The 24,908-nt window shown below is 44.9% G+C and overlaps 1 protein-coding gene across 10 annotated transcripts in view; it reads left to right on the forward strand.

Annotated features, from left to right (window-relative positions):
- The first annotated feature begins 15,616 nt into the window (after window positions 1-15,616).
- Window positions 15,617-24,908, forward strand: part of DHRS12 (dehydrogenase/reductase 12) — a 43,275-nt gene continuing 33,983 nt past the window's right edge. For 2 of the 10 annotated variants that reach the window (XR_013345244.1, XR_013345245.1), the window contains exons 1-3: window positions 15,630-15,845; window positions 18,443-18,576; window positions 22,996-23,078. Coding sequence is in view for 5 of the 10 variants with exons in the window: in XM_077810893.1 (XP_077667019.1) it covers window positions 15,790-15,845; window positions 18,443-18,576; window positions 22,996-23,078 (273 nt within the window). In the remaining 5 variants the exon portion in view is untranslated. Of the gene's footprint in view, window positions 15,846-15,957; window positions 16,087-16,124; window positions 16,335-18,439; window positions 18,577-19,624; window positions 19,715-22,995; window positions 23,079-24,908 lie in introns of those variants that run through there. The other 8 variants (XR_013345243.1, XM_077810893.1, XM_077810899.1 and 5 more) reach the window with 8 other exon arrangements.

The raw sequence follows: 24,908 nt of genomic DNA on the forward strand, positions 1-24,908 counted from the left end.
TTCAGTGATGTAGCCAAGGTCACACAGGAAGCCAGGAACTGAACCCAGATCTCTTGACTATCAGTCTAGTGCCTCAACCACAAGATCATCCTTCCCTTCTGAGGAAAAAAGGGAAAGCAAAGTCTATGTGGGGCAACTTTACTTTCTCTATTTGTACAGTATAATTTAACAGCACCAAGGTAGCACAAAGAGTGTTTTAAAGTCCCCCTGATGAAGTGCATAGGGAAATTGACTATTTTAGTATTTTTGGTGTGTGACAATTTCAGAATGACGTGGGGCATGATATCAGTATTACAGATGAACGTGTTTACTTTGGCAGTGGATTGGTTGTGATTTCAGGGGGTCCTTTTGATTTGTTCCCCTTAATGATGTACATGTGTAAATCTATACTTAGTGGATGGATGTGATGACAGCAGAAGTATCCACTTTAGAAGCACCAGCATGCATGGAGGCAATTGTCCTGTGGGGTGTAATGAAACTAACTTATTATTGGTCCTGGTAGATGCTGTTTTTCTGTTGATTAATGCATGTGAAGTGCTCTTGCTGCTTTTGCTCTTACACAGTTACCTGTTAGTCGCTAAGGTGCCACAAGGACTCCTCATTGTTTTTGCTGATGCAGACTAACATGGCTACCACTCTGAAGCAGTTACCTTAGATGATCAAAGCAGAGTACTCCCTCTGCCTAGATTTCACACCTGTGCTCAAACATGCAGGCATTCAACAGCACCAAGATAACAAAATGTGGACATGCATTTTGGATGTCCTTTTTATTAAATACCATGCAACCAACAACCTCCCCTTGTACCACATAGAAATAATGCAAAATTAGGTTTTTGTAAATGAACCTCTGTTTGCGGTTCAAACTTTGAAATACCCCCTAGCTTATTCTGATCCGTTTAGCCATTCATTTGTGGGTCCAAGGCTGAACTTTGCTTCAAGTTTTAGGCAAGAGTTCTCCCTTCAGCCCTGAACACTCAACTAATAAAGTCAGTGGCAGTTGATTATGTGTCTTGGGGCACAACTGGGTCGTTATTGATTATAACTCAATCCATGGCACAAAGAAGCGCATGTTAGAAAATGATCACACGTCATTCCACAGAGTTTGATTTTCAATAGGAAGTGGGACAAGCGGCGCAACAGGCTACTAAGTGGCCGGGTAGTGAGTTGTTATTGAGGCTGCTCTCGCCCGGCTGCTGTGATTTATTCCATCAAGTCAGAGCTAAAGTTAGGATCAAGTGTAAAATTCTCCAGTCCATTATAGCCACCCGAAAGCAGCTCTAGTTTGACTGACTATGCTCAGGAGTGCACGGAATAGGGACACGTAACACTGCTGGCAGCACTGGAATCCCTTCCCCTGTTCCATACACTTAAGAGAGAACCAGCAGAGGAGTATGAGCCACACTTTTCCAAAAGTGTGTCAAGACTTCCTTCTCACCACACTCTCCACAGTCTTTCTGGGGGCATTTTACACTGCCTAGGCATCATTCCTGCCACGGATGGAGTACTAGAATTGCCCCCACCCCGCCACCCAAGTGCTCCACTGACTCATAGTTTTGGCCCTTGGATTCCAGTGCAGACAGATCTGTTCCATAAAACTCAGTTCATCCCATCTGAATAATTTCATCTTACATGTATAGCACTTTTCATTCATCAAGATCCCAAAGTGCTTTACAAATTTTACCGAAGCAGGAATCCCTTCACCCACTACTGAAGTGCAATCACCTCTGAGTCACACACAGCAGCTGTTTAACAGTGCACAACAACATTACACAAAATCTTATGACACGAAGTGAAGAAAAAAATCATATTCAATTGTCACTGCATTGGGAATTTAAAAAGGCAGAAGATAGTTACCCAATCTACATTCATAAGACAGAAGATTCCAGCGCTAACAGTTCCCAGCCTTGCAAAGTTTCCTAGGATCTTTAATGGCCACAAGTTATTAAGTCTCATTCAAAAGACAGTAGGACTGGTTCTCAACTGTCTTTCACTTTGGGCCTGATTCTTTAGCAGCTGGAACCTTTTGTGGTCATTTTACACCTTTGCAGAGTGAATGTAAAATGCTCCAAAATCAGACAAGTAGTGTTTTATGCTCAGCACAGGTGTTGCAGAGCAAGTGTGAATACTATCATCATTATGAGATGAGAATTCTGATTTGATAGTGGTTTGCACAGTCTTATCCAGAAATAAATGATTGCCCGCGGTGCAAGGTTTGCACATGAATGCCTCCAAAGCCGGGCTAGGGCACTGGTCCACTACTGAGTCAGATTTAAACATGCACAATCACCAACAGCCTTTCCTTCAGCATGCCGGGTTGTCCCATGTGGTCTCCCGACCAAGTATTAGCAAGGCCTAACCCTGCTTAGTTTATAACAGCTGTCAAGTTTGCAACCCAAAGCTGAATCACTGAAGACACAAAATACACCTTTTGTTCACATTTTGAATATTTTATAATTTAAGAGATAAAATTACAGTAGTTTGAAAATCAGCCATGTCCCTCTTTATCTGTAATTTCTTCTTGAAATGAAACAAAAAACGATTAGGCTAATTCTTTGGAACCAGCCAGCATTATGATTGCAGTAGAGGAAATCAGTTGCAATTGTGCTTCTTAAATCATCTTCTCTTCTTGAGAAATAATGTAGCTTTTAAAGGAAAAATATCCATGATTTCCATGGGCTAGAGATATCCTGTACGATATTAGTATTCATAGTACTGTGTGTTATGGAAATACACACAAACACACACATACACACACATTGTGGTGATATCCATGTGGTAAATTACATTTATCATATACTTTTGATCACCTCACCTTCACTCTGCCCACTAATCCACCTTCACTGGCATTACGCCTAACGTTCCAGAGCCCTGTGCAGCAGCTCCCAACAGCAGTATAACAATCTGCCAGATAAATGTTTCCTTATTTTCTCACAAATGTGGAATCCCATCCTCCTTGCACCCCCACTGCCCCATGAAGAGATGAACAGTGGACATAATTCAGTCCTGTAGCACATTTGAGGTCTGGCATTATGTTACCCCTTCCAGGTTTGAAACAGGAACTTTATACCATGGAAAAGGGATGATAGTAGATTTCCAGTGCAACACACAGCACTTGATCCAAGCCTTAAAGGTCTTAAGACATCAGACTTAAAAACCACATTATTAGTACGTTTAGAAAAACTATTTTAGGTTATTTCCAGAGCTGTCTAAAATGTATTAATTATCATTTTCCTCTCCCTCTGACGTGTGAACAGTTGGATTCATGTTCCAAATACCTTGGCTTTACAGGCAAAGAGATACAAAATAGAACCAATACAATTTTCAAAAACATTTCTAAAATAGATTTTCCATAAAATATTTTTAGTCCTACGGGTGCTGATGCAACTACTCCAAACATGCTGAGGTAGCCCTTGTGCCACAACACACTATCATATAGGCTCTGAATAGCACATCGTAATGGGGTGGGCTGCCCCTATACTGCATCTGAGAGCAAGCCTCCAAGTCCACAGACTCACACTAGTGCAGCTCGCACTAGCGTGCTAAAAATGGCTGTGCAGACCTTGCTCAGGCCCTCACGCTTGGGCTCTCGAGCCCACCCCCAGTCTTGAGAACCCGAGCTCTGTCATAAACCACAACGTTTACACACTATTTGTAGTGCGCAAGCATCAATCTGTGGACCAGGTCTGGGAGGCTTGCTTCCAGATGCAGTGTAGACATACTCTTGGGATTAGGGGCCAGCCAGCATTTTTCTGAGGCAGAGCCTGGTTAACAACAGGTTGGAGTCTAGCAGATTACAAGAGGTCAGGGGATTGCCTGGTAAGCACTTGATTCCTATAAAGACTGAAGGAGCTAAGCTGGAGAGCTGAGCTGCAGCAAGAACCAGACGTTGGTGTCTGTGGCAGGTGGGCCCCCAGGCAGATGGCCTGTGAGAGGACTAGGGACGAGTTGCTAAGTGCAGCGAGACTCTCCCAAGGAAGCCCCAGGGTCAGGGGAAAAGACCTGGTTTAGCTGTTGAATTTATGCTGAACTGTTTAACTGGGGGTTTTGCTGAAGGTTGTTGGTGCCATGAATACATGAAGCCCTGAGAAAAAGGGCCCGAAAGACTCTGGGGTGGCACTGGTTCTTTCCTGGATTGGGGAGCCAGGCCAGCAGCCTACAAGCATGGATTATGTCAATAATGTGCCAATATTAATACAAATTCTGTTCTCATGGCTTAAGACTCGTAATGGTCCTATAAAGTGGCAGTTAGCCATCTATTTCCTTTTGTGGGGTTAGCCTCAGCCCCATGCAAGACTGAGCCCTAAATGAGTCCACAAGGTTCAAGACAGCAGAGAATCAAGACCTCTGTTCTCCTTACTGAAGTAATGGAAGCAATGTACCGCGGACCCAATCTTTTATATTAGTGCTGCCTGTTTTTGCATACTGCATTGATACCTTATGATTTGCATGGATTTCAAATTAATATTTGGTAAATTGTAGTAATTTCAGAATTATAACACACCACACAAAAGAGCTGCTTTATTTCTTGTTGGGGTTTTGTTTTTTCTCAAATGTTGATGAAATAAAACTTTTTATAAATGTTTTGGTCTCACTCATAGTCTTGCACTGATTAAATTAAAGTAGTTATCCGAGGCCCAGCATCGTAGCATGTGGATTGCTCATGAACAGACACTGCAATGCATTTCTTTAGTTATTTTCACATGGGTGACAGCAGCCATATAAACTAAGGGCTGCATGTTGCCCTACTGATGTCAAGGGTAGTCATAAGTGTATGTAGGGTAGCATATGGGTCTAAATGGTAAAGATCAAGCCACAATATTCCACTCCACCGAGTTTTGACAGCTTCAGAAATAATAATGAACTATAGCAGAATTCTGAGTAAGCCAGTCATTATGCCTGGTATAGGATCTAATCCAAAGCCCAGTCAAGTCAATGGAAAGACTTTCATTGAGTTCATTTGACTTTGGATGAGAACCATAATGTGGAAAACTAACAGCAGTGACTATAAAACCTAGCAGAATGATCATATTGCTTGGGTCATGATGTTCTCTTTCTGTCCTCATGTCAAGTGTGTGTATTTGGGAGGGGGAGGGGATGTGTCCCCCTCCCAGCTCCATTACTGACCTGCCCACTCCTCCTTCAGCCCAACAGTACTGCTCCCTGTCCCCCCATACACTCCCAGATCCACATAGCACTCTTCATGGGAATCAGAGGGCATTGCTGCAGAAACAGCTGGCCCCCTTTTCTGCATGGGAGCAGTAGGATCTATAAACTGAGGGTTCCCTCTGAAGGCAGATCGTGGAAATTGATTGGCCCCTCTGTAATATATGATGATTTTTTATGGAAAAAGAAAGGTAGGGTGGGGAGGAACGAAGATAACTAAAGGAAATATCAGTACAGCGAAATTCTAATGAGGGGAAAGTACTAACTACCGATATGACAATATAATATGTGTTCGAGGTGATGTCTAATTTACTGAATTCAAAATCATTTTTTAATAATAGGAATTAAAATATTGAGGCTTTATAGCCTAAAAATGTATTTTTCTAAGATGAAAATAAACTACTCAGCTTATTCTTTATAAAGGATACTTTATACTATATAAAGAGATACACAAAAACGTATATGCAATTAGGAGATGGGTTTATGAGAAGATTTCCACTCTTCCTGCTGTAATAGTAGGGGTTTCATCCTACTTGCACAGAAGTAGCAAAAGTCCCATTGACTTCAGTCAGAGCAGGACTGAGTCTTAGCAGGCACTCTCATCATGAGATAGTATCCGATCTTGAGAGGTGATCCAGGCCCTTGACTCCCATAGAGGTTAATAGGAGATGAAAGCCCACAAAATCTTACTGGATCCAACCCATATTTCCGATGAAGAAATGTAACAAAATCCTATTCTAAGAAAAGTGTGGCTTGATTGTCACTGACCATGAGAGAAATTTCTGGGAAGATTAGATTATCAAAAATTGACTTGCCTGTGTCTCTTTACATGTTTCCTGTATCAGCTGGAATGACTGAAAGAAAAGAAAGAGAGGAGGCTGTCATAGGAGGGGCTGACTAAATTGACAGCACCCCATCACATGAATTCCTAATGAATAAAGAGCCTTTGTTCTGGGGAAATTCTGTCTATTCACTGGAAAGCAATGATGCTGACAGTTGCCACTGACAGATTTATCATTTTCTCTGCTGTCTAAGCCCTAAACAAAGAAAATGTTCTGCTGTTCAAAACACATCATGTGTTTCAAGAGTCAAGTGTTTTGGCCTATGCATCTCTTCCTGCACTATCATAAGCAGTTCAGCCTTATTCACAAGGCTCCACGGCTTGGCCATGCCTCTTCTATCCATGTACCAGATTCTCTGCCTCCGCTCTTGCAAAGAGAAGTGGTAAGTGCCTCCCCGCAAGTTGCTGACAGACTTCCACTGAATCCATTGAACACAAGACTAGTTATATGGCCTTGAGTGACATGCAAGCAGTCGATTATGATATTGAAAAAGCAGCCTTCCTAGGTTGATTGTGGCTGGCTACAGAACAGTTCAGACAGATGTTTTGAGTGGCAAGGTGGTCGGACACGACTGAGGACCTTCACCCCAAAATTACCAGATTTGGCTGCTAGGTGGCTGAAACCAAGTGACTGAGGAGGTCATGGCCTCTTATTTTGGAGCAACTATTACAGAGTCTCGTTGAGGGCAACTAAGATTTGGGTGCATAAACAGCAACCTACCACCAAATTCATGGAGGAATTTATGGTGGAGGGTACCCCTAACAACATTACCCATCCATTTCAAGCACACAACCCAGGAAGGAAAGGCAGGGAGTCCTCAATGGTCAAGGAAAAGAAGAGAGAGGATAAGAAGGAAACCCTGCCCATGTGGTGACAAATCATGTGCTACCTGTGTGGGGGTGCAGGACATTTGAAAAGACTGTCCCTATATGGATTGTAATTTGCTGAGTTCTGCGGGTGGACAGAAAACCTTGGAGGCCAGGCAAAATAGACATCCACCATCTTTGTGAGACTGGGGCATCGATGAGGGATGGGCCTGATAGACTCCACTGCAGGATGCTTGTTGGTCAGGAAAATATGGGTGAAGCCCTATTGCATGGTGCTGGGAGAAAAACTAAGACTGATGTGTATTCATAGGGAGAAGCAAACCTATCCAGTAGCCAGAGTACCTTGGAGATTAGGGGAACATTTAATTGGAAGCATGTGGGGGCAATCAAGACCTTCCCCCAATCAGTATTAATTGCAATGGATGGGAACCCTTTTCTTTTAAGGAAGGGGAAGAACACCTGGAAACCCAAACGATTAGAAAGGCAGGACTGGAACAGGAAAGGTGTCAAATAATAAGACAGGAAGCAAAAGGGAAGCTAGAGAATGAAGATCATGGTATTCTAGACAGTGGACAAGTCACAAACCCTGGGGAGGACCCCAGGAGGAGAATGAAAAGGGGGTAAATGTAGAACAAAATGTGGCAGGTAAGGAAGGCATAATGGGAAACAAAAATTTTGAGGGCCTGAGGGACTCAGGACAAGAACAAGTGGAGGTGGACTTTGAAAGTAACCTGGGTGAAATAGGAGGAAAGAAGACTTCACAAGCAGAGGAGTCCCATGGGGTATAAGGTTGCCCCTGCTTGGTGTGAGAACAGGTGGGCAGGAACAGAGAGGTGGGGGTTACCCCTCTATCAGAGACTGCATCTTTTGCGGATGGAAGATGGAGGAGGCCTCCACAGAAGTTCCGGAGAGCTAGCAGAAAGAAGACTTGACCATGAGAGGGGACAGTAACTTCCAGAGGAAAGGTTTCAGAGTAGCAGCCGTGTTAGTCTGTATTCTCAGAAAGAAAAGGAGTACTTGTGGCACCTTAGAGACTAACAAATTTATTTGAGCATAAGCTTTTGTGAGCTACAGCTCACTTCATCGGATGCGTAGAGCCTGAGGGAGGAAAGAAAAAACCCTGGTAGAGGAAAAGAAAAGGGAGGAGGTGTGTGACAGAGTGTGAATGGTCTAGGCTGACTCACCACTCTGTGCAGTTTGCAAACAACCTCACCTAGGCCAAACTGACAAGATAATTGATTAAGCATGGGGTGATTAACCAATTACCAAGGTGATTCACAAAAAGAAATGGAGTACTTGTGGCACCTTAGAGACTAACCAATTTATTTGAGCATGAGCTTTCGTGAGCTACAGCTCACTTCATCAGATGCATACTGTGGAAACTGCAGCAGACTTTATATATACACAGAGAATATGAAACAATACCTCCTCCCACCCCACTGTCCTGCTGGTAATAGCTTATCTAAAGTAATCGTCAGGTTAGGCCATTTCCAGCACAAATCCAGGTTTTCTCACCCTCCACCCCCCCACACAAATTCACTCTCCTGCTGGTGATAGCCCATCCAAAGTGACAACTCTTTACACAATGTGCATGATAATGAAGTTAGGCCATTTCCTGCACAAATCCAGGTTCTCTCACTCCCTCACCCCCCTCCAAAAACCCACCCCCATACACACACAGACTCACTCTCCTGCTGGTAATAGCTCGTCCAAACTGACCACTCTCCAAGTTTAAATCCAAGTTAAACCAGAACATCTGGGGGGGTAGGAAAAAACAAGAGGAAATAGGCTACCTTGCATAATGACTTAGCCACTCCCAGTCTCTATTTAAGCCTAAATTAATAGTATCCAATTTGCAAATGAATTCCAATTCAGCAGTTTCTCGCTGGAGTCTGGATTTGAAGTTTTTTTGTTTTAAGATAGCGACCTTCATGTCTGTGATTGCGTGACCAGAGAGATTGAAGTGTTCTCCGACTGGTTTATGAATGTTATAATTCTTGACATCTGATTTGTGTCCATAAGGTGATTCAGCTTGTCAGCTGGAAACAGTTGAGTGGCAGGAAGAAACAGTAGGGAAAGGGAAGGAAGGGCTAGAGGAGCCCAAGATCTCAGAGAGGTGGTGAGAGGTTTCTCTCTCTCACCCACCCTGTGCCATGGCAGTAGGTAAAGACTTGGGGGCAAGTTTTATGCTGTGGGGAACAAAGCACATTGTAAATAAAGCACTTAGTGTCGAACTAGCCACTGGTGTGCATAAGGACTGTTTGCAGTCAGAATCTAGGGTGAGGGAACTCTGGCTTGTGACACAGATGTTCTCAGCAAACAGGTCTTTGTCACCTCTTGCATGAAGTTCATGTCTTGCTTATGGATGCAAAAATGTCTTTGTGCTGAGACAAAGCTCAGGATCTATCAAATCCTGTGTACTACCTGTATTGCCATAAGGGTCAGAAACCTGGGCCATCCTACAGGCAGACTCGAAGTGGCTAAAGTCATTCCATATGCACTGAGTATAAAGCAGGTTTCAGAATAACAGCCGTGTTAGTCTGTATTCGCAAAAAGAAAAGGAGTACTTGTGGCACCTTAGAGACTAACCAATTTATTTGAGCATGAGCTTTCGTGAGCTACAGCTCACTTCATCGGATGCCAATGAAGTGAGCTGTAGCTCACGAAAGCTCATGCTCAAATAAATTGGTTAGTCTCTAAGGTGCCACAAGTACTCCTTTTCTTTTTGAGTATAAAGCAGTTAGACTTTATGCAAAGTGTCACAATCTTGCAGAGATCCAGCCTCCCTTCAGCAGTTCATCATATCAAACAGCAGTACCTGCATGCTCTTCCGCCATGTCACCAGGATGGGCAAAAATACCCCAGCATACCATCTCAAACTCTCCATGGACATGCAAAGGGATGCCTGCCCTGACCCTACCTGGCACTGCCCTGGGGCTGCCCCAGAGATTCTTGGATTCATACTATTGAGCCAGATCTTGGAACTTCGCTACATGACATACGGTGAAACACCATCACCCATAGTCACTCTGGCTGGTGCAATGGTCCTTAGTAGACTGTGTGTGTATCACCCCTCCCCAGCTCCCCAGCACAGGACATGCACTGGTTTCTAATTTGGCCTTAAATAGTATTTGCAATGAATAGAAACAGAAAGCAAATAATGAGTCACAATGTTTGAAACTCAAAAAAAAAAAAAAAAAAAAAAAAAGTCTAGTTATAAAGTATCCATCCATTTGAGTAAAGTATAAGATTTAGCATCCAATCCTGCAGGCAATGTGCAGAGAGAACCTTTCACTGATGCCAATGGAAATGTTGCCTATGAGAGTAAGGCAGGTCAGGCCCTTTACTAGCAGAAGCCAGCTCTTGTTACAGTCATATTCTTGCTTTCTTTTGGCACAATACCAATATTGCTAATCCAAGCATTGCAATGAAGTAGCAAAGGGCTCTCATTTAATCTCAACAATCTCCAGTTTGGGGAATAACAAGACAAGAGTGAAGCTTTGTGATATGTTGAGAACACTGAACTCTCTCAGGTGCTAGAAAACCCTTTCAGATTCTAGAAGGTGCTGAGTAATTTGGCAATGCAAAGCAATGCTGGGTGAAGAAAGCTGAAATGATGCTGTTAAAAATAAAAATAGTAACAGAGTTCAAGGCCCAAGTGTTTATCAGTTAGCGTGTCTAAACTATTGTGTAAAATATGCTGGGGGATTTTTGCACATGAATTGGGATTCCACCCATGCAAAGGTAAGTACAAGCATGAATTCCTATGTTGTGCACCCACATTTACTGCATGCACACTTCTATTTCCAAAAACTCTGTAAAGCGATGTAAGCAGCTTCTGAATGAGCTCTGCCCTGGCATCTAGTGATGCACTGGAGATAAAGACGTCAGGAGCACCATGTTTGCATAGCCATGACTATTCTGCCCACGTGCGCAGCATGATGGAGCTGCTTTCCAAAATAATCAGCAGAACTGTTCTTAGCATGCCCCAATTTAGAGGGGTCACCCTAAACTGAACATCATTTGCTAAGTAGTGGGCAGAGATGCCAAACTCCAGTGAAGATTTGGGGGTGGGGAATAGGGACAGGTATAGTTGTTTCTGGCCAGTAGTGTAGGCTCTACCTAAGGAGTCCTAGATATCATTTGACCTTCCCCTTTCTAGCACTTAAAGAGAGAGCAGATTAGACTCAGTGCTTGTGAGTGGGGAAGTGCTGCCTTTTAGAGGCACCCAGGGCTGGTGTTACGTTTTCCTAGATTACTGGGTGAGGAGGGCTCAAGCTGGTTCTGTTTGTATTGTTAAGAGGAATTCCTAGATATTGAATCCAGCCCTTACTGCTGTCAACTTCACCTGGCAGAAGGGTTACATGTACATTTGTTCAAGGGGAAAGGCTAATCCCAAAGTACTGATGTTAAATACTAAAATTCGATTGTCTTCAGAATATTTCTTGTAGAATTTCCTCATGTCCCAGTGAGCCAGGAGCTCACCATCTTTCATTCAAATCCCTCCTTACAACTCATATCTTCCTTGAAGCCCACAGTGCTAAATCATGTCAGTAAAATGCTGTCAGCACCCATTATTATTTAAAAACAAAACCCTTCTAAGCTAGTCCCATCCTTTGGGTGTCCGAATGTATTTTTGTGTCTGATATTTCAATATTCATGGACAGATTCTACTATCCTTACGAGGGGCAGCTCTACCAATTTTGCCACCTGAAGCAGTCGCCGCCGAATTGCCACCACCGCAAAAGCGGCGGAGCTGCGGCCACAAGCCACCATGGCGGGAAGAGCGGCAGAGCTGCCGCCGAATTGCCGCTGAGGGACACGGACTGCTGCCCCATTCTAAATGCCGCCCCAAGCACCTGCTTGGAAAGCTGGTGACTGGAGCCGGCCCTGATCCTTACTCCTATTGATTAGTACCTTGGTCCTAAATTAGCCAGAGTCTCATTGATTATGTTCTCAATGTTTTAACCTGCAGCGTGTTACATGTAGGCAGATCCCTGCATCTGCACAGAGACCCGTTGACTTCAAAGCGGCTCTGCATGGGCACAGGTATATATACCTGCATACTGCAGGATCAGGGACTCAGACTGCAATCTCCTCAGAGGAAGGATCATTACTTCACTTGTGTCTTATATTGAACCAAGCACACTTTCAGTGCTTAACAAGTAATAATAAGAAAATTAATAAGAATAGTTAATAATAAGGGGAAATAAAACACCAACAGATTTGTCAAATTTCCTTAAAGAAAGTTCTGGGTTTTTTCCCCTGCTAGTGTTCTTTGCTCTTAAGCTGTATTCTCCTCTAAGAATTCAAATAACTCTACCTAAGTAAACAGCTGTGGTATGTAACTTTTTTCCAGTATATTGTTAACCACTGATGGTTACAAAAGTCCAGAATAACAAATTTTTTTAACTAGCGTTAAAATGTGGCACACCATGGGAGCTTTCTGATCGGATGCTAATGTAAGTAAAGCCCAGGTAATGCTCTGTTTTCCTTGTGTTAAAAATTCCCATTCACATAATGTCAGTATGGCACCCCAGGCTGTACAATTTTGCTTATTGAGCTCCATAAGTTACTGTCATATAGCCTTCCTTTTATATCTTACAATTACATAGCTATAGGCAGAGCTTATTGTGCCACCTATAGTTAAGGCCCATGCAACCTTAATTTGTCCCTGTGTGCATATCATATAATCATATAGAAGACTGGAAGGGACCTCGAGAGGTCATCTAGTTCCATCCCCTGCACTCATGGCAGAACTAAGTATTATCTAAACCACGCCTGACAGGTGTTTGTCTAAACTGCTCTTTAAAATCCCCAATGATGGAGATTCCACAACCTCCCTGGGCAATTTATTCCAGTGTTAACCACCCTGATGGTTAGGAAGTTTTTCCTAATGTCCAACCTAAACTGACTTTGCTGCAGTTTAAGCCCATTGCTCCTTGTCCTATCCTCAGAGGTTAATGAGAATAATTTTTCTCCCTCCTCCTTGTAACAACCTTTTATGTATCTGAAAACTGTTATCATGTCCAGGGGCAGATTAGTGTTTTGTGGGGCCCTTGGGCCAGAGCAAGTGGAGGCCCCTCCCTACCCCTTCTGCCTGCAGTCCCCCCGGCCCCTCTCCCAGCATTCCTTGCCCCACTCCGCTCACCCGGTGCTCCCGCTGGGGTGCCCCCGGGCTCCAACCCTGCTCCTTGGTTGGGGCGCTGGGTGGATGGGCAGAGCAGGGCGAGACCCTGTGCCCCGACCCCACTCCCTGGCATGAGAATGATGTTTGTGTAGATTTGTTCCTGTGCTTCTTCAGGGAGTTTCTTGAGCAGATGGTGCAGTTTCTTTTGGTACCCCTCAGTGGGATCAGAGAGTAATGGCCTGTAGCATGTGGTGTCTCAATGAGAAACCGCAGAACTGGAATTAATTTGCAAAGTTGACACCATCAAATTAGGCCTGAATAAAGACTGGGAGTGGCTGGGTCACTACAAAAAATAATTTCCCCTCTGTTGATACTCACACCTTCTTGTCAACTGCTGGGAATGGGCCACATCCACCTTGATTGAATTGGCCTCGTTAGCACTACAAAAAGTAATTTTCCCTCTGTTCATATTCACCCCTTTTTGTCAATTGTTGGGAATGGGCCACACCCACCGTAATTGAATTGGCCTCATTAGCACTGAACCCCCAACTGGTAAAGCAAGTCCCATCTTTTCATGTGCTGTATATTTATACCTGCTTACTGTATTTTCCACTCCATGCATCTGATGAAGTGGGTTATATCCCACAAAAGCTTATGCCCAAATAAATTTGTTAGTCTCTAAGGTGCCACAAGGATGCCTCATTGTTTTTACTCATCAAATAGCAAAACACATTGCCTAAGTATCTTTGGCTAAATAGTACTTTAAAGGGAAAAAACCAAAAGCACCCTAGAGGGAAAATCCATGCTAACCATAATGTAGACTCGCTATGTAGCTTGGGAGGTCATTCCCCAGTGCCAGGAATGGGGACCTGCTATTACAACGGCTAGCAACTGTGTCAAAAGCCACAGAGGGTGCTGTGGAACAGCCGGGGAGATCTCCCAGCAAGAAGCCCAGCTGATTGTTACTGAGTCCTCCCAAGGTTGCGCTAGCCAGAGAGGTGGCTCGGCCATGTCAGGGCCCACCGCAGCTGCGCGCTGCTTGCTTAGAGCCTTGTAAATGCATGGGTATCCGCTTTATATCAGTGGACCATTTCTGTAGATAGCTCCGTGGATGCGGATACAAATTTTGTATCCGTGCAGGGCTCTGATAGTAAGAGATGGGTGGGCAGCTGTAAGGAACCGAGGCATGGATCTTCCACTTGCCCTGGGCGCGAGGCCTGGGGGGCAGGGACATTGGGCGGGGGGCTGCTTCGGCCCCAAGCCCAGGGCAGATGGAAGGTCTGCTGTGGCTTCCTACAGCTGCCTGCCCAGCGCTTACCATGGCCAGGCTGAAGCTCCCAGCTGCCCCTCCCGCCAGCCAGAGCTGGGGAGAGCTGCCCTGGCAGCTGTGGGGAGCCTGGGTCCCTCCACCTGCCCTGGGCGGAGGGGCTGGGACACTGGGCAGAGAGGACACTGGGGGGCAGGGACACTGGACAAGGGGGACACTGGGGGGCAGGGATACGGGCCGGGGGCTGCTTGGGCTCCCTGCCCAGAGCAAGCGGTGGAGGGTCTTCTGGGGCTCCACACAGCTACCCGCCTGGCTCTCCCCGAACAGGCTCCGATGGGGGTGATGCCTCGGAGCCTCAGCCCGGCCCGCACCGTAGAGCCCTGCAAATCCGCGGATATCAGCGGAGATTTGTACGTAATTTTTGCGGCTCGCGGATGGGATGCGGAGACATGTGTGTATCCGCGCAGGGGTCTCTGCCTGTCCAGAATACACGAGCCCTCAGCGACAAGACCCCACCGCCGCCGCGCCAAAAAGTGCTGGACAGCGGCAGTGCAGGCTGCGGGCTCCCGCAGAGAGCTGCGGGTGTAGTGAAGGATACTGCTCCGCGTAGGAATTTCCTACCAGTAGCACTTATCGATACGTTTAGATTGTAAGAAACTGCGATTGTATTAAACTGCTACCGGATGTAGCAAATGCCTACAGATAGCAGTTTCTTGCACTATAGTATATGTGAAATTGCTACATGTAGAAATGTAACTCTGTAGCAGTTAGCGATACGTATAGATTGTAAGAAATAGCTTTTGTAAAAAGCTACTTTATTTGTACATGCTTGAAAACTGTTATCATATTTCAAACTGCCCTCATAAGTCATGTTTTCTAGACCTTAAATTTTCACAAACGTTATAAGTGTACTCTCCATGCCATTAGCTAGGTCATGTTTTCTACACCTTAAATTTATAAGTGTACTCTCTATGCCATTATCTCAATCGTTAAGGTTTTGAACAGAAACATATCCAGAACTGATCCCTGGAGAACCCCACTCGTTATGCCCATCTTATTTATCGTTATGTCCATCTAGGTTTCATTTCCTCATAGTTTGTTTACGAGGTCGGGGAGACAGTCTCAAAAGCCTTACTGAAGGCAAGATATACCACATCTACTGCTTGTAGGCTTTTTAAAGCGGTAAAGAAAGCGATCAGGTTGGTTTCACATGTGAGACTGCTTGAACTACCCCCCCCCTTTTTTTTTTTTTAGCAAAGTTGGACCTGTGGCTGCAGCAAACTAGAGGGATGTGCTGGCTGTGAGACGGCAATGGGATGACGCTAATTCCTACCGCCAGCGCCTTCTCCCCCCCGCGGGGATGTCAGACCTTCTATCTGCAGGAATCCGCTACCTCGGGTGGCCCGAGCGACCTCTTACCGCTAGCAGCCCCCCAGAGCTGCCAAGGGCCCGACCGGCTCGGCCCGGGCGTCTCCCGGCCCCAGTGGCTTATCTAACCCCGGGGGCGGGGCGGCGCTTACACAACAGCCGGGCGGCGGCGGCGGCGGCGGTAGCGGCGCCATGTCCTGGTACCGGAACACCGTGTGGTTCCTGAAGGGGCTGCGGGAGTACACCAGGTACCGGCCGCTGGGGGGCGGGAGATCCGGCCCGCCGGCCCCCGAGCTCTGGCGGGGGCTGCCCGAGCAGGGGGCTCCCGCTGCCCGCGGGCGGGCGGGCGCGCCGGGCTCCTGGGGGGGGGGCTGTGGCCGGCCCCCCGCCCTCGGGCTCTGTACCCTGAGGCCGCCGCAACTGGGGGCGGGGCCCGCTTGAGCGCCCTGGCGCGTGGCTGGTTGCGAGCCCGTGGCCTCTGCAGCCTTGGTAGGCAAAGCTGCCCCATGGGGTCTCCTCTCCCTCGCCGTGCCCTGAGCCGTCGGGCGGGTTTGGCCGCTTGTCTTCCGCGGGGGCACGCCTCTGTCAGAGGCACCGAGGCAGCCAGGCCGGCTCGGGCTGGGTCTGGCTCTTCAGCGGAGCAGGTCTCGGTTTTTGGCGCGGGGGTTCAGCTGCCGAAACCCTGCGGAGGGCGACCCGGGCGCGACCGAGCACAGAGCAGGCCCGCAGCCGCGAAGGTCTGTGGCTTGGCTGCTGGGCGCACGTGACGGCAGCGGGGCTCCCCGCCGTGCCTGCGAAACCCTTCGGCAGCCCGGGGGTCTCTTCCCCCATCGGCCCAGGCGCGCGCTGCCCCCCGGGCCCGGGCAGCGAGCCACGTGACAAAGAGCCCCTGGCAAAGCCGTGGCGCTTGGCAGCTCCTTCCCCTAGCCCTTTACCCCACCCAGATAGATAATGACTTTATGGGCAGGCTGCGGAGCAGATGTTGCCTGGGGGGTAAGGTGACCAGATAGCAACTGTGGGGAAAAAATGGGACAGGGGGTGGGCGGGGTAATAGGCGCCTATATAAGAAAATGTCCCCCAAAATGGGACTGTCCCTATAAAAAACGGGACATCTGGTCACCCTACCGAGGGACTGCCCCCCTGGCTCAGACTGAGGGATATCTGCTGCAGGACCCTGTCTCTGACAGTGGCTAGTATCCGCTGCTTCAGAGGAAGGTGTAAGAACCTTGTAGTAGGCAGATATGGGATAATCTGCCCCTGATGTAGGTCTCTGCCTGATCTCTAATAAGAGATTGTCTTAAACCCTTAAATATGAGGTTTAATGTCCCATCTAACATGTTGGTTGCCATTCATTCCAGCTATCCATCTAAATGTTCAGTCCCTTGTCAAACCTTGTTGAGTTCTTGGCCTCAGTGCCTTTCCATGGCAACCAGTTCAATCACATTGTGTGAAAAAGCATTTCCTTTTATTGGTTTTTAATTTCCTACCTTGTAATTTATAAATATATCAGAGGGATAAATACTGGAGGGGGAGAGGAATTATTTAAGCTCAGCACCAATGTGGACACAAGAACAAATGGATATAAACTGTCCACAGGGAGGTTTAGACTTGAAATTAGACAAAGTTTTCTAACCATCAGTGGAGTGAAGTTTTGGAATAGCCTTCCAAGGGAAGCAGTGGGGGCAAAAGAGCTACCTGGCTTTAAGATTAAACTTGATAAGTTTATGGAGGAGATAGTATGATGGGATAACATGATTTTGGTAATTAATTGATCTTTAAATATTCATGGTAAATAGATCCCACCCCATCTAACATCCCATCACAGGCCATTAGGCCTGCGTTACCCAGGAAAGAATTTTCTGTAGTATCTGGCTGGTGAATCTTGCCCATATGCTCAGGGTTTAGCTGATTGCCATATCTGGGGTCGGGAAGGAATTTTCCTCCAGGGCAGATTGGAAGAGGCCCTGGAGGTTTTTCGCCTTCCTCTGTAGCATGGGGCACGGGTCACTTGCTGGAGGATTCTCTGCTCGTTGAAGTCTTTAAACCACGATTTGAGGACTTCAATAGCTCAGACATAGGGGAGAGGTTTTTTGCAGGAGTGGGTGGGTGAGATTCCGTGGCCTGCGTTGTGCAGGAGGTCAGACTAGATGATCATAATCGTCCCTTCTGACCTTAGTATCTATGAATTTCATTGAATGCCTCCTACCAGGGGTCAGGAAGGAATTTCCCCCCAGGTCAGATTGGCAGTGACCTGGAGGGGATTTCACCCTCCTCTGCAGAGTGTGGAAACAGGTGACTTGCCAGGGTTATCTGAGTAGATCTCATTTGATCATTTCCCTGCCATTGCAGGGACCTTGAGCGCTGGTGCACCTTGGTTCTACCTGTTCTCTGCCTGTGTCACATAGTAGTCTAATCTCTGGTGGGGATCATTTATTTTGGTCTCACTTTGGTGGTTGGATTTAGAGTATGGGTGCTGGGTGGTGTTGGGGGGCCTGTGAGATACAGGAGGTCAGACTGGATGATCTTGTGGTCCCTTCTGGCCTTAAATTCTGATTCTTGTTTTATTGTGTGTGTGTGTAACACACTCACATTGTAAAACCGATTTCCCAGCTGTGTATATTCTCCACATATTCTTGCTGATCAGTGCCTTTTAATGTTACATGGAAGACTCCTAGAGCAATAGATGGGGACTTGTTATATTTATTAGAAAGCTAAAGAAAATAAATAAGTAGTTAAACTGAGTCCAGGTAGTGGATTCCCTTTTTCCTTCTTCCACTGAAGACTTTGTATTTTTATGGATACAAAATATTCTGTCATTTACAAGTCTTTTAATTGATTTATTCAGGAGTGGCTATGACTCTGCATCCAAACACTTTGTTCCGGCAGACTTGGAGGTAAACGTAACTGGAAGATCCTTCATGATTACTGGAGCAAACAGTGGTATTGGCAAAGCAACTGCAACGGAGATAGCAAAGAGAGGTGAGATAAAGCAGTGGTTCTCAACCAGGGGTACATATACCCCCAGGGATACGCAGCGGTCTTCTAGGGGGTAGTCAACTCATCCAGATCAGGGTTTCTCAACCTGGGGATTATGAACCACTAGGGGGCACTGGACAGGTTTTGGGGGGGTCACAAGTGCGTGGCTGGCATTATGGGGAGGCAAGCAGGGCAATTGCCTGGGGCCCCACGCCACTGGGGGACCTGCAAAGCTAAGTTATGTGCTTCAGCCCTGAACAGCAGGGGCTTGGGCTTCAGGCTCTGAAAGGGGTACAGTAGTCTGGAAAGGCTGAGAACCACTGAGCTAAGCCAATGTTAACCTTTTGGGGATCTTTACCAGGGGGGATTTGATTTAAATCATGATTTAAATCACTGGTCATGAAGACTCGATTTAATCATGGATTTCTACATAAAAGTGCATTCTTGTTGGTTGTTATAACCTGAATAGATATAGATGTAGGCTTAATTTTTAGAAGGTACACACTATACATTTTTAAAGTGATTTATTTTGAAAACTTTTCATATTAGCTTTACAGCTATATCAGAAACCGAATGATTGGTTATTTCATTTACCAAAGGTAATTGAAGCAGATAGTTCACCTCCCAATGACTTCATAAATATCTCCAATTCAACAGGTTAATCATATTTGGAGGATTTTCTTGCCATGCTGTATTAGGAGGAGAACATCAACAGACAGACATTTTAAATTGTTTTATTTAACTAAAACAACAATGTTATGTATTCTGGATTTCTTTTCTTCAACAGCAAACATATAATTTCACAAAACAAGCATATTAAGTTTGAATTTAGTTAAACATTAAAGTTTTTTAAAATCAGGTTTGTTTTTGTTAAAATTGTTTAAAATAGTTAAATGAAACATTTAAAAAACAAATATTAAATTGACTGACAGCCAAGTCAACATGAGAAACTTAAAATATTGGCTTCTGCAGCTAACTCAGTCGTTTTCACCTTCATTTTCCTGTTTGTTCATAATCTGGAAAAGAAAAACAAGCTTTCCTGCTTTTTCAGGTCCCAAACGATTTCTCAGTTTGGAATGAATTAGTCCAAAGGAGGAAAATATTCTTTCTACGCCGGCAGAAGAAGCGACTGCTGTTAAAAGTGAGATTATCACTTCAACAGTCTCTGAATCCAAGTGCTTAAGTGACTTCCACCAGTTTGCTGGTGTGACTTTCTTGAAAACATCAGCAAACATATATTTCTTGAATAGGTCACCCTTAGCTCTGAAGTTTATTATGGTTGGCATTATGGAGGGATGATTGCTGGATGTCCATGTCATAGCTAACTCCTCTTCTTCAGCAGTTAAGGTCTGACCCTGGTACTGAGTATTGAGAATATTTGCAAGAAAATGAGCTGGAGATAGTGCATGTCCCATTTGGTTTTTTTAATGCTTGTAATTCAACTCCGTCGTTGCATATTTCTCTTTTTAAGATCTCACTCAGTTCCTTCCAAATTTCAACAGCGTCAGCAATAAAACAGCTATTTCCCTGCATTTTGTTCAAGGCTACAGAAATAGGTTTCAGGGTACTCAGCATGTGTTCCACATTTCTCTGAAGCCCAATGTTGAGAACTTTGGGTGTGACGGTGCCATCTATTTTTTCACGATGTTGTTCACAACAGGCCAGGTCTTGATTTAGTACTCAAAACAGTCCATTACTGAGTTCCATCGCACGTCTTGTGGGAGAGTTAGCTTGCTTTCTCGCACTTTTTTCAGAGCAGCTGCTGCAAAGTGGTTGATACAGAAGTATTTTGCAATTTCAACAACATTTGCCTTTATTTCTGGAACACTGAAGCCTTTGTCTAGGAGGTGCATCAAGTGAGCACTGCACCCATATGTTGTTAGCTTGGAACTCTCTTCTAAATTTCTTCTCATCTTGGATACATTTGTAGCATTGTCTGTGATCAAGCTGCGTACTAGACATTTGAATTTTTTTTCACAGTTTGTTATAGCTTTTACTGCTACTTCTTGTAAGTATTCTGCTGTGTGTGCAGTTCCTGATCTGTAAATTGTTTCTGTAAGGAAGGTATTCCCTTCTGTTGTCACAGAAGCACATACAACAAGATCATTGTGGACATTGCTCCATCCATCAAGACTCAGGTTAACAATTTCACCCTCTAGACCTTTTACACACTGCTCAATTTCTCTTTCGTACACTTTATCCAGCAGTTTGCCAGCAGCATCTGCTCTGTGGGGTGGACTGTATCCTGGTCTTAATGACTGAACCATGTTAATGAAGTGTGGATTCTCAATCATACGGAAAGGAGTTTGTTGCATGGAAGTTTAACTGGAAAAGTGTTCATCCTCCTGAACACAGGATTCTGTTTTTAAAAACATTCTAGCTCCCATCTTCAGGGGTAGGATGTTTCATATGAAACCCAGCTGTCTTCAGAGGGACATATTTGGGGTTTACGCACCTTGTATGGTTCTTCAGCAGATTCTACCATGAGAACTGGTCATGAAACAAAAGTAATGAGTGGAGGGCCTCCACAAATTGTATTGATAAACATGCAGTTGAGAAATATTATGGGGTGATGTCTAAAGGTCTCCATCATAAATCAAGACAACATTGTCCTAGGCACTGTACAGACACATAGTAAAGTAAGACAGTCACTGCCTCAAAGAATTTATAGTCTTAAAATGTGAGGAGACAACAGGTAGATAAGACCAACAAAAGGAGGGGAGGACAAGGTAACAGTGAGACAATTGCATTTGTACAGTAGTCAGCAGTAACTGCATAGCAACTGCCTTACTTGATTGCATGCAAAAAAATTTCAACTACTATTCTTATACCATGTTCCTACCCAAAGCTTGTGATTTGAGTGGGAACTAGCTATGGTCTAGTCTTTGGAAGGGATTAGATTTATCCCTAAGACTTTGAGAGGTCATAATGATCCTGTGGTGCTTACTTGAGAAAATATTTTTGCTTATAGAATGAAAAGAAGGAGCAGGTGTGCTTGGAGCTCTGTGTAGATTCTGTTCTCTGTGTTGCCTGAAGTCTTAACAGTTGCCTTACGTGTGACAGGAGAGCCTTAGGTGACTTCCACTGGATAAAGTGGTAATGTTTTGTACATATCAAAGGGATTAAGGATCCCTATAAGCAAATCATGGAATACAAATACACTTCAATTTTAGAAGTTTGTCCTGTAACCTAGTGTATGGTCAGCAGTCTGAGTGGATCCAGTTGCTGGGTACCGTGTGCTTCCAACCCAACTGGATCTATGTGGAGTCTAGTCACTATTTCTAGCTGTAAATATACTCCCAGGCTCAGACCTCATGTCTGATGCCCTTCCTGGGATGTGCGATGCTGCCTTCCAGCTGCCCTAGACCCTGAAACTGGAGTCACACCTCCCAAGCCCACAGTCACTTGAAACCCCCGCCCTCGGAGATCTACCTAGACTGTGGTCTCTCTGGACTGACTCATTTAACCCCTTCAAGGACAATATGGCAGGAAAGCAAGAACACAGACTTAGCAAAGGAATTTCTTAACCACGACTAAAGCACATGAATTAGATCTTTGAAAACAGCAAAAGTCCTGAGACACCCCCTCTCCCAGTCTGATCTTCCCCCTGTTGTTAGTCCATCGTTCGTCAGTGTTCCGGGCTGGGCAGTGTCTGTATTGCCCCCTCTGTCTTGCAAGTTCTCCTTTCATGTGGTGATTGTCAGCTCCCAGTACAGAGCAGAACTCTGCTCTTATATAGGGCCTCCTTCTCTGTACTCAAACTGAAGCTACATATCCACCAACCATGCTTGCCTCCCACTTGCAGGCCTCTGTGTAGAAAGGCCTTGTACTATGGGGATGCAGTAGTTGAGGCAATCAAAGTCAATAGCCCTAGATTGCAACTTTGATGACTTTCAGGGATGGCCTTCAGTGAGGTGTCAAACACTTTTCCTGAGAAGGTCAGCTATCTGGAGTGCAGCATAACAGGCTGCCCCAGGCAAGTCCAAATTGATGTGGTCACAGTGCCAATATTTCAACACAGGTACAAAATGGACTTGACAATTGAAAGACAAGATGGGTGAGGTAATATCTCTTTTTGGACCAACTTCTGTTGGTGAAAGAGTCAAGCTACGAGAGCTCTGTGTAACTTGAAAACTTGTCTCACCCAAGTATTTCGTCCAATAAAAGATTACCTCACCCATCTTGTCTCTCTAATATCCTGGGACCAACACGGCTACAACAACACTGCAAACAACTCACAGTTTGATGCAGTCATACCCCACCCTTTCCCTTTTTAAGCTGGTATGATTCCAGAGGTATTCCTCTTGGGATGTGTGGAAACTTGTATTTAAAAAAATCAAATACCATTTTGTTACTCTTACCTTTCCCCACACCCATTCACTTAACACCTAATTAACTGTGATTCTTATGGAATTCCACCAGGTGGCACACTTCATCTGGTTTGCCGAAATACAGAGAGAGCTGAAGAAGCTAAAAGAGAAATAACAACAGAAACTGGTAATCAGGTGAGTTTAGTATTGAGTTTTTTGTTAAGCACTTTGCCAACAGTAAGTCTTAGAAGATTTTATAAGTAGTTCTCTGCATTATCCCACCCACTTTCATCTTAATGGAGGGTCTGCAAGGACATCCTTCCCTATAAATGCTCTGTCAGAAGAGGACCATCTCCCCATAGGACGTTAACCTCCTTTTAGCATATTGGTCAAGTGTTACATAACTAGATAACTTCTACATAGGTTCCAGTGTGGGAAAAAACCTGCTACCTTGAGGGAATTGTTCAGAGGGGAAGAGGTATAGACCATTTCTCTAAGGTATCAGGAAAAGTTCTTTGAGTGTCAGTATTTATCTGTAATCCTACTCCCACACCTGTTAATGGGAATATATGCTCAGAAATCACCTCCAACCTTCTCTGCCAGCATGAGTGGACTCTCTTTTGGATAAAACCTTCTGTGCAGAAAATATGAAATCAATTTCAAGTCCTTTTAATCTGTGACTGAACAGTGTGATAAGGAAATCCTGAGCTGTCTTGTGCTAGGGAGCTAAAACCCAAAAGTAAAAAAAATCCGGTCACATGATTATTTCAGGGAAGCAGAATTAGAAGTTAGAAGGACCTCTTTTTGTTCTTTTTGTACAGCACCTAACAAATTGGACCATGACTAGGGTTCTAGTGCTGTGATACAAATAAAAATGAAAATCCTTTCTTCTGATTTTTCCAGCATCTCATCTGTCTCTCTTTCTGCTTGCATAATGAGTGTTTAAAGAAAAGATTTGGTAGAAGAGGAGGTCCTTTCTCAGTGACTATTTTCAGTCTTGCATAGAACACATACATATTATCTTGGAAATGCCTCATCATGGGATACATCATAAGATTACTTGTGGTGGTGGTTTTGAGACTGAAAGCTATTAAGGGATGAGGAGGGTTGGATTTTCCTCTAACATCATAAATGAAACTCCATTATGCTATGTGAAACATACATTTACAGACATTGTGTTGGCAAGGAATTTGCATATTAACTAATCAAAGTAAATTTAAAACACAGGACTTTTGATCTGCTAAGTAGAAAATATTTCAGAAGTTAAGGTTTGGTGGTATATAGACTTTACTTTCATCAAAAGTTTTCCCTTCATGTGCTCCATTCTCATTAGTGTTTTTATTACATGCCTACCACTTTAACATTGTTTTCAGAATAGTGGAGGATAGTCATGACGTGACTCTGAGTGTCACTTCTGAAAACTGCTGGTTGCTTATAGTTGTATATCAATTACTTTTTTATATAACAGTCCTCAAGTCCTCTTGTGCAAAACAATGTACCCAGCTGATCTTCTGTGATTCTGCTCTGGAAGAAGATTACAGCCTTTTCCATGTGCTTGACCATTACGTAACAGAGGTTTTAAAAATAACCTTATTTTAGGACGGTTTTGTTACTTATGAGAGCACCAACAGTCAACCCAATTCAGTTTAGGTCAGTGCTGTCCAAACTTTTCCTGTCGTGCTCATGTGCCCCCTTACCAGTAATGGAATCTGTCTGCCCCCTTCCCATTACTGCACAGCAAAGGCTTCCTCAGCAGAAGAGCATGGACTGAAGGCAGAGCTGGGGGTAGAACTGGGGCTGGGGGAGGAGCTGGGGCTAGAGGTGGAGTTGGTCTGGGGGCCAAGAGGGAATGAAGGCATAGAAGGGGCCGGAGAGGAGCTGTGGCTGGGGGTAGAGCGGGCCTGGCCAGTGCTCCCTTCCCACTGCCGTCGGGGCTGGCCCAGGCCCTGCTATGTGCCCCCTGAACATTCCTGCACACCCCACAGTTTGGGGACCACTGGTTCAGATTAAATTACACACACAAAA

Source organism: Eretmochelys imbricata, chromosome 1 (genome assembly GCF_965152235.1).
Source record: "Eretmochelys imbricata isolate rEreImb1 chromosome 1, rEreImb1.hap1, whole genome shotgun sequence".
Lineage (NCBI taxonomy): Eukaryota > Metazoa > Chordata > Testudines > Cheloniidae > Eretmochelys > Eretmochelys imbricata.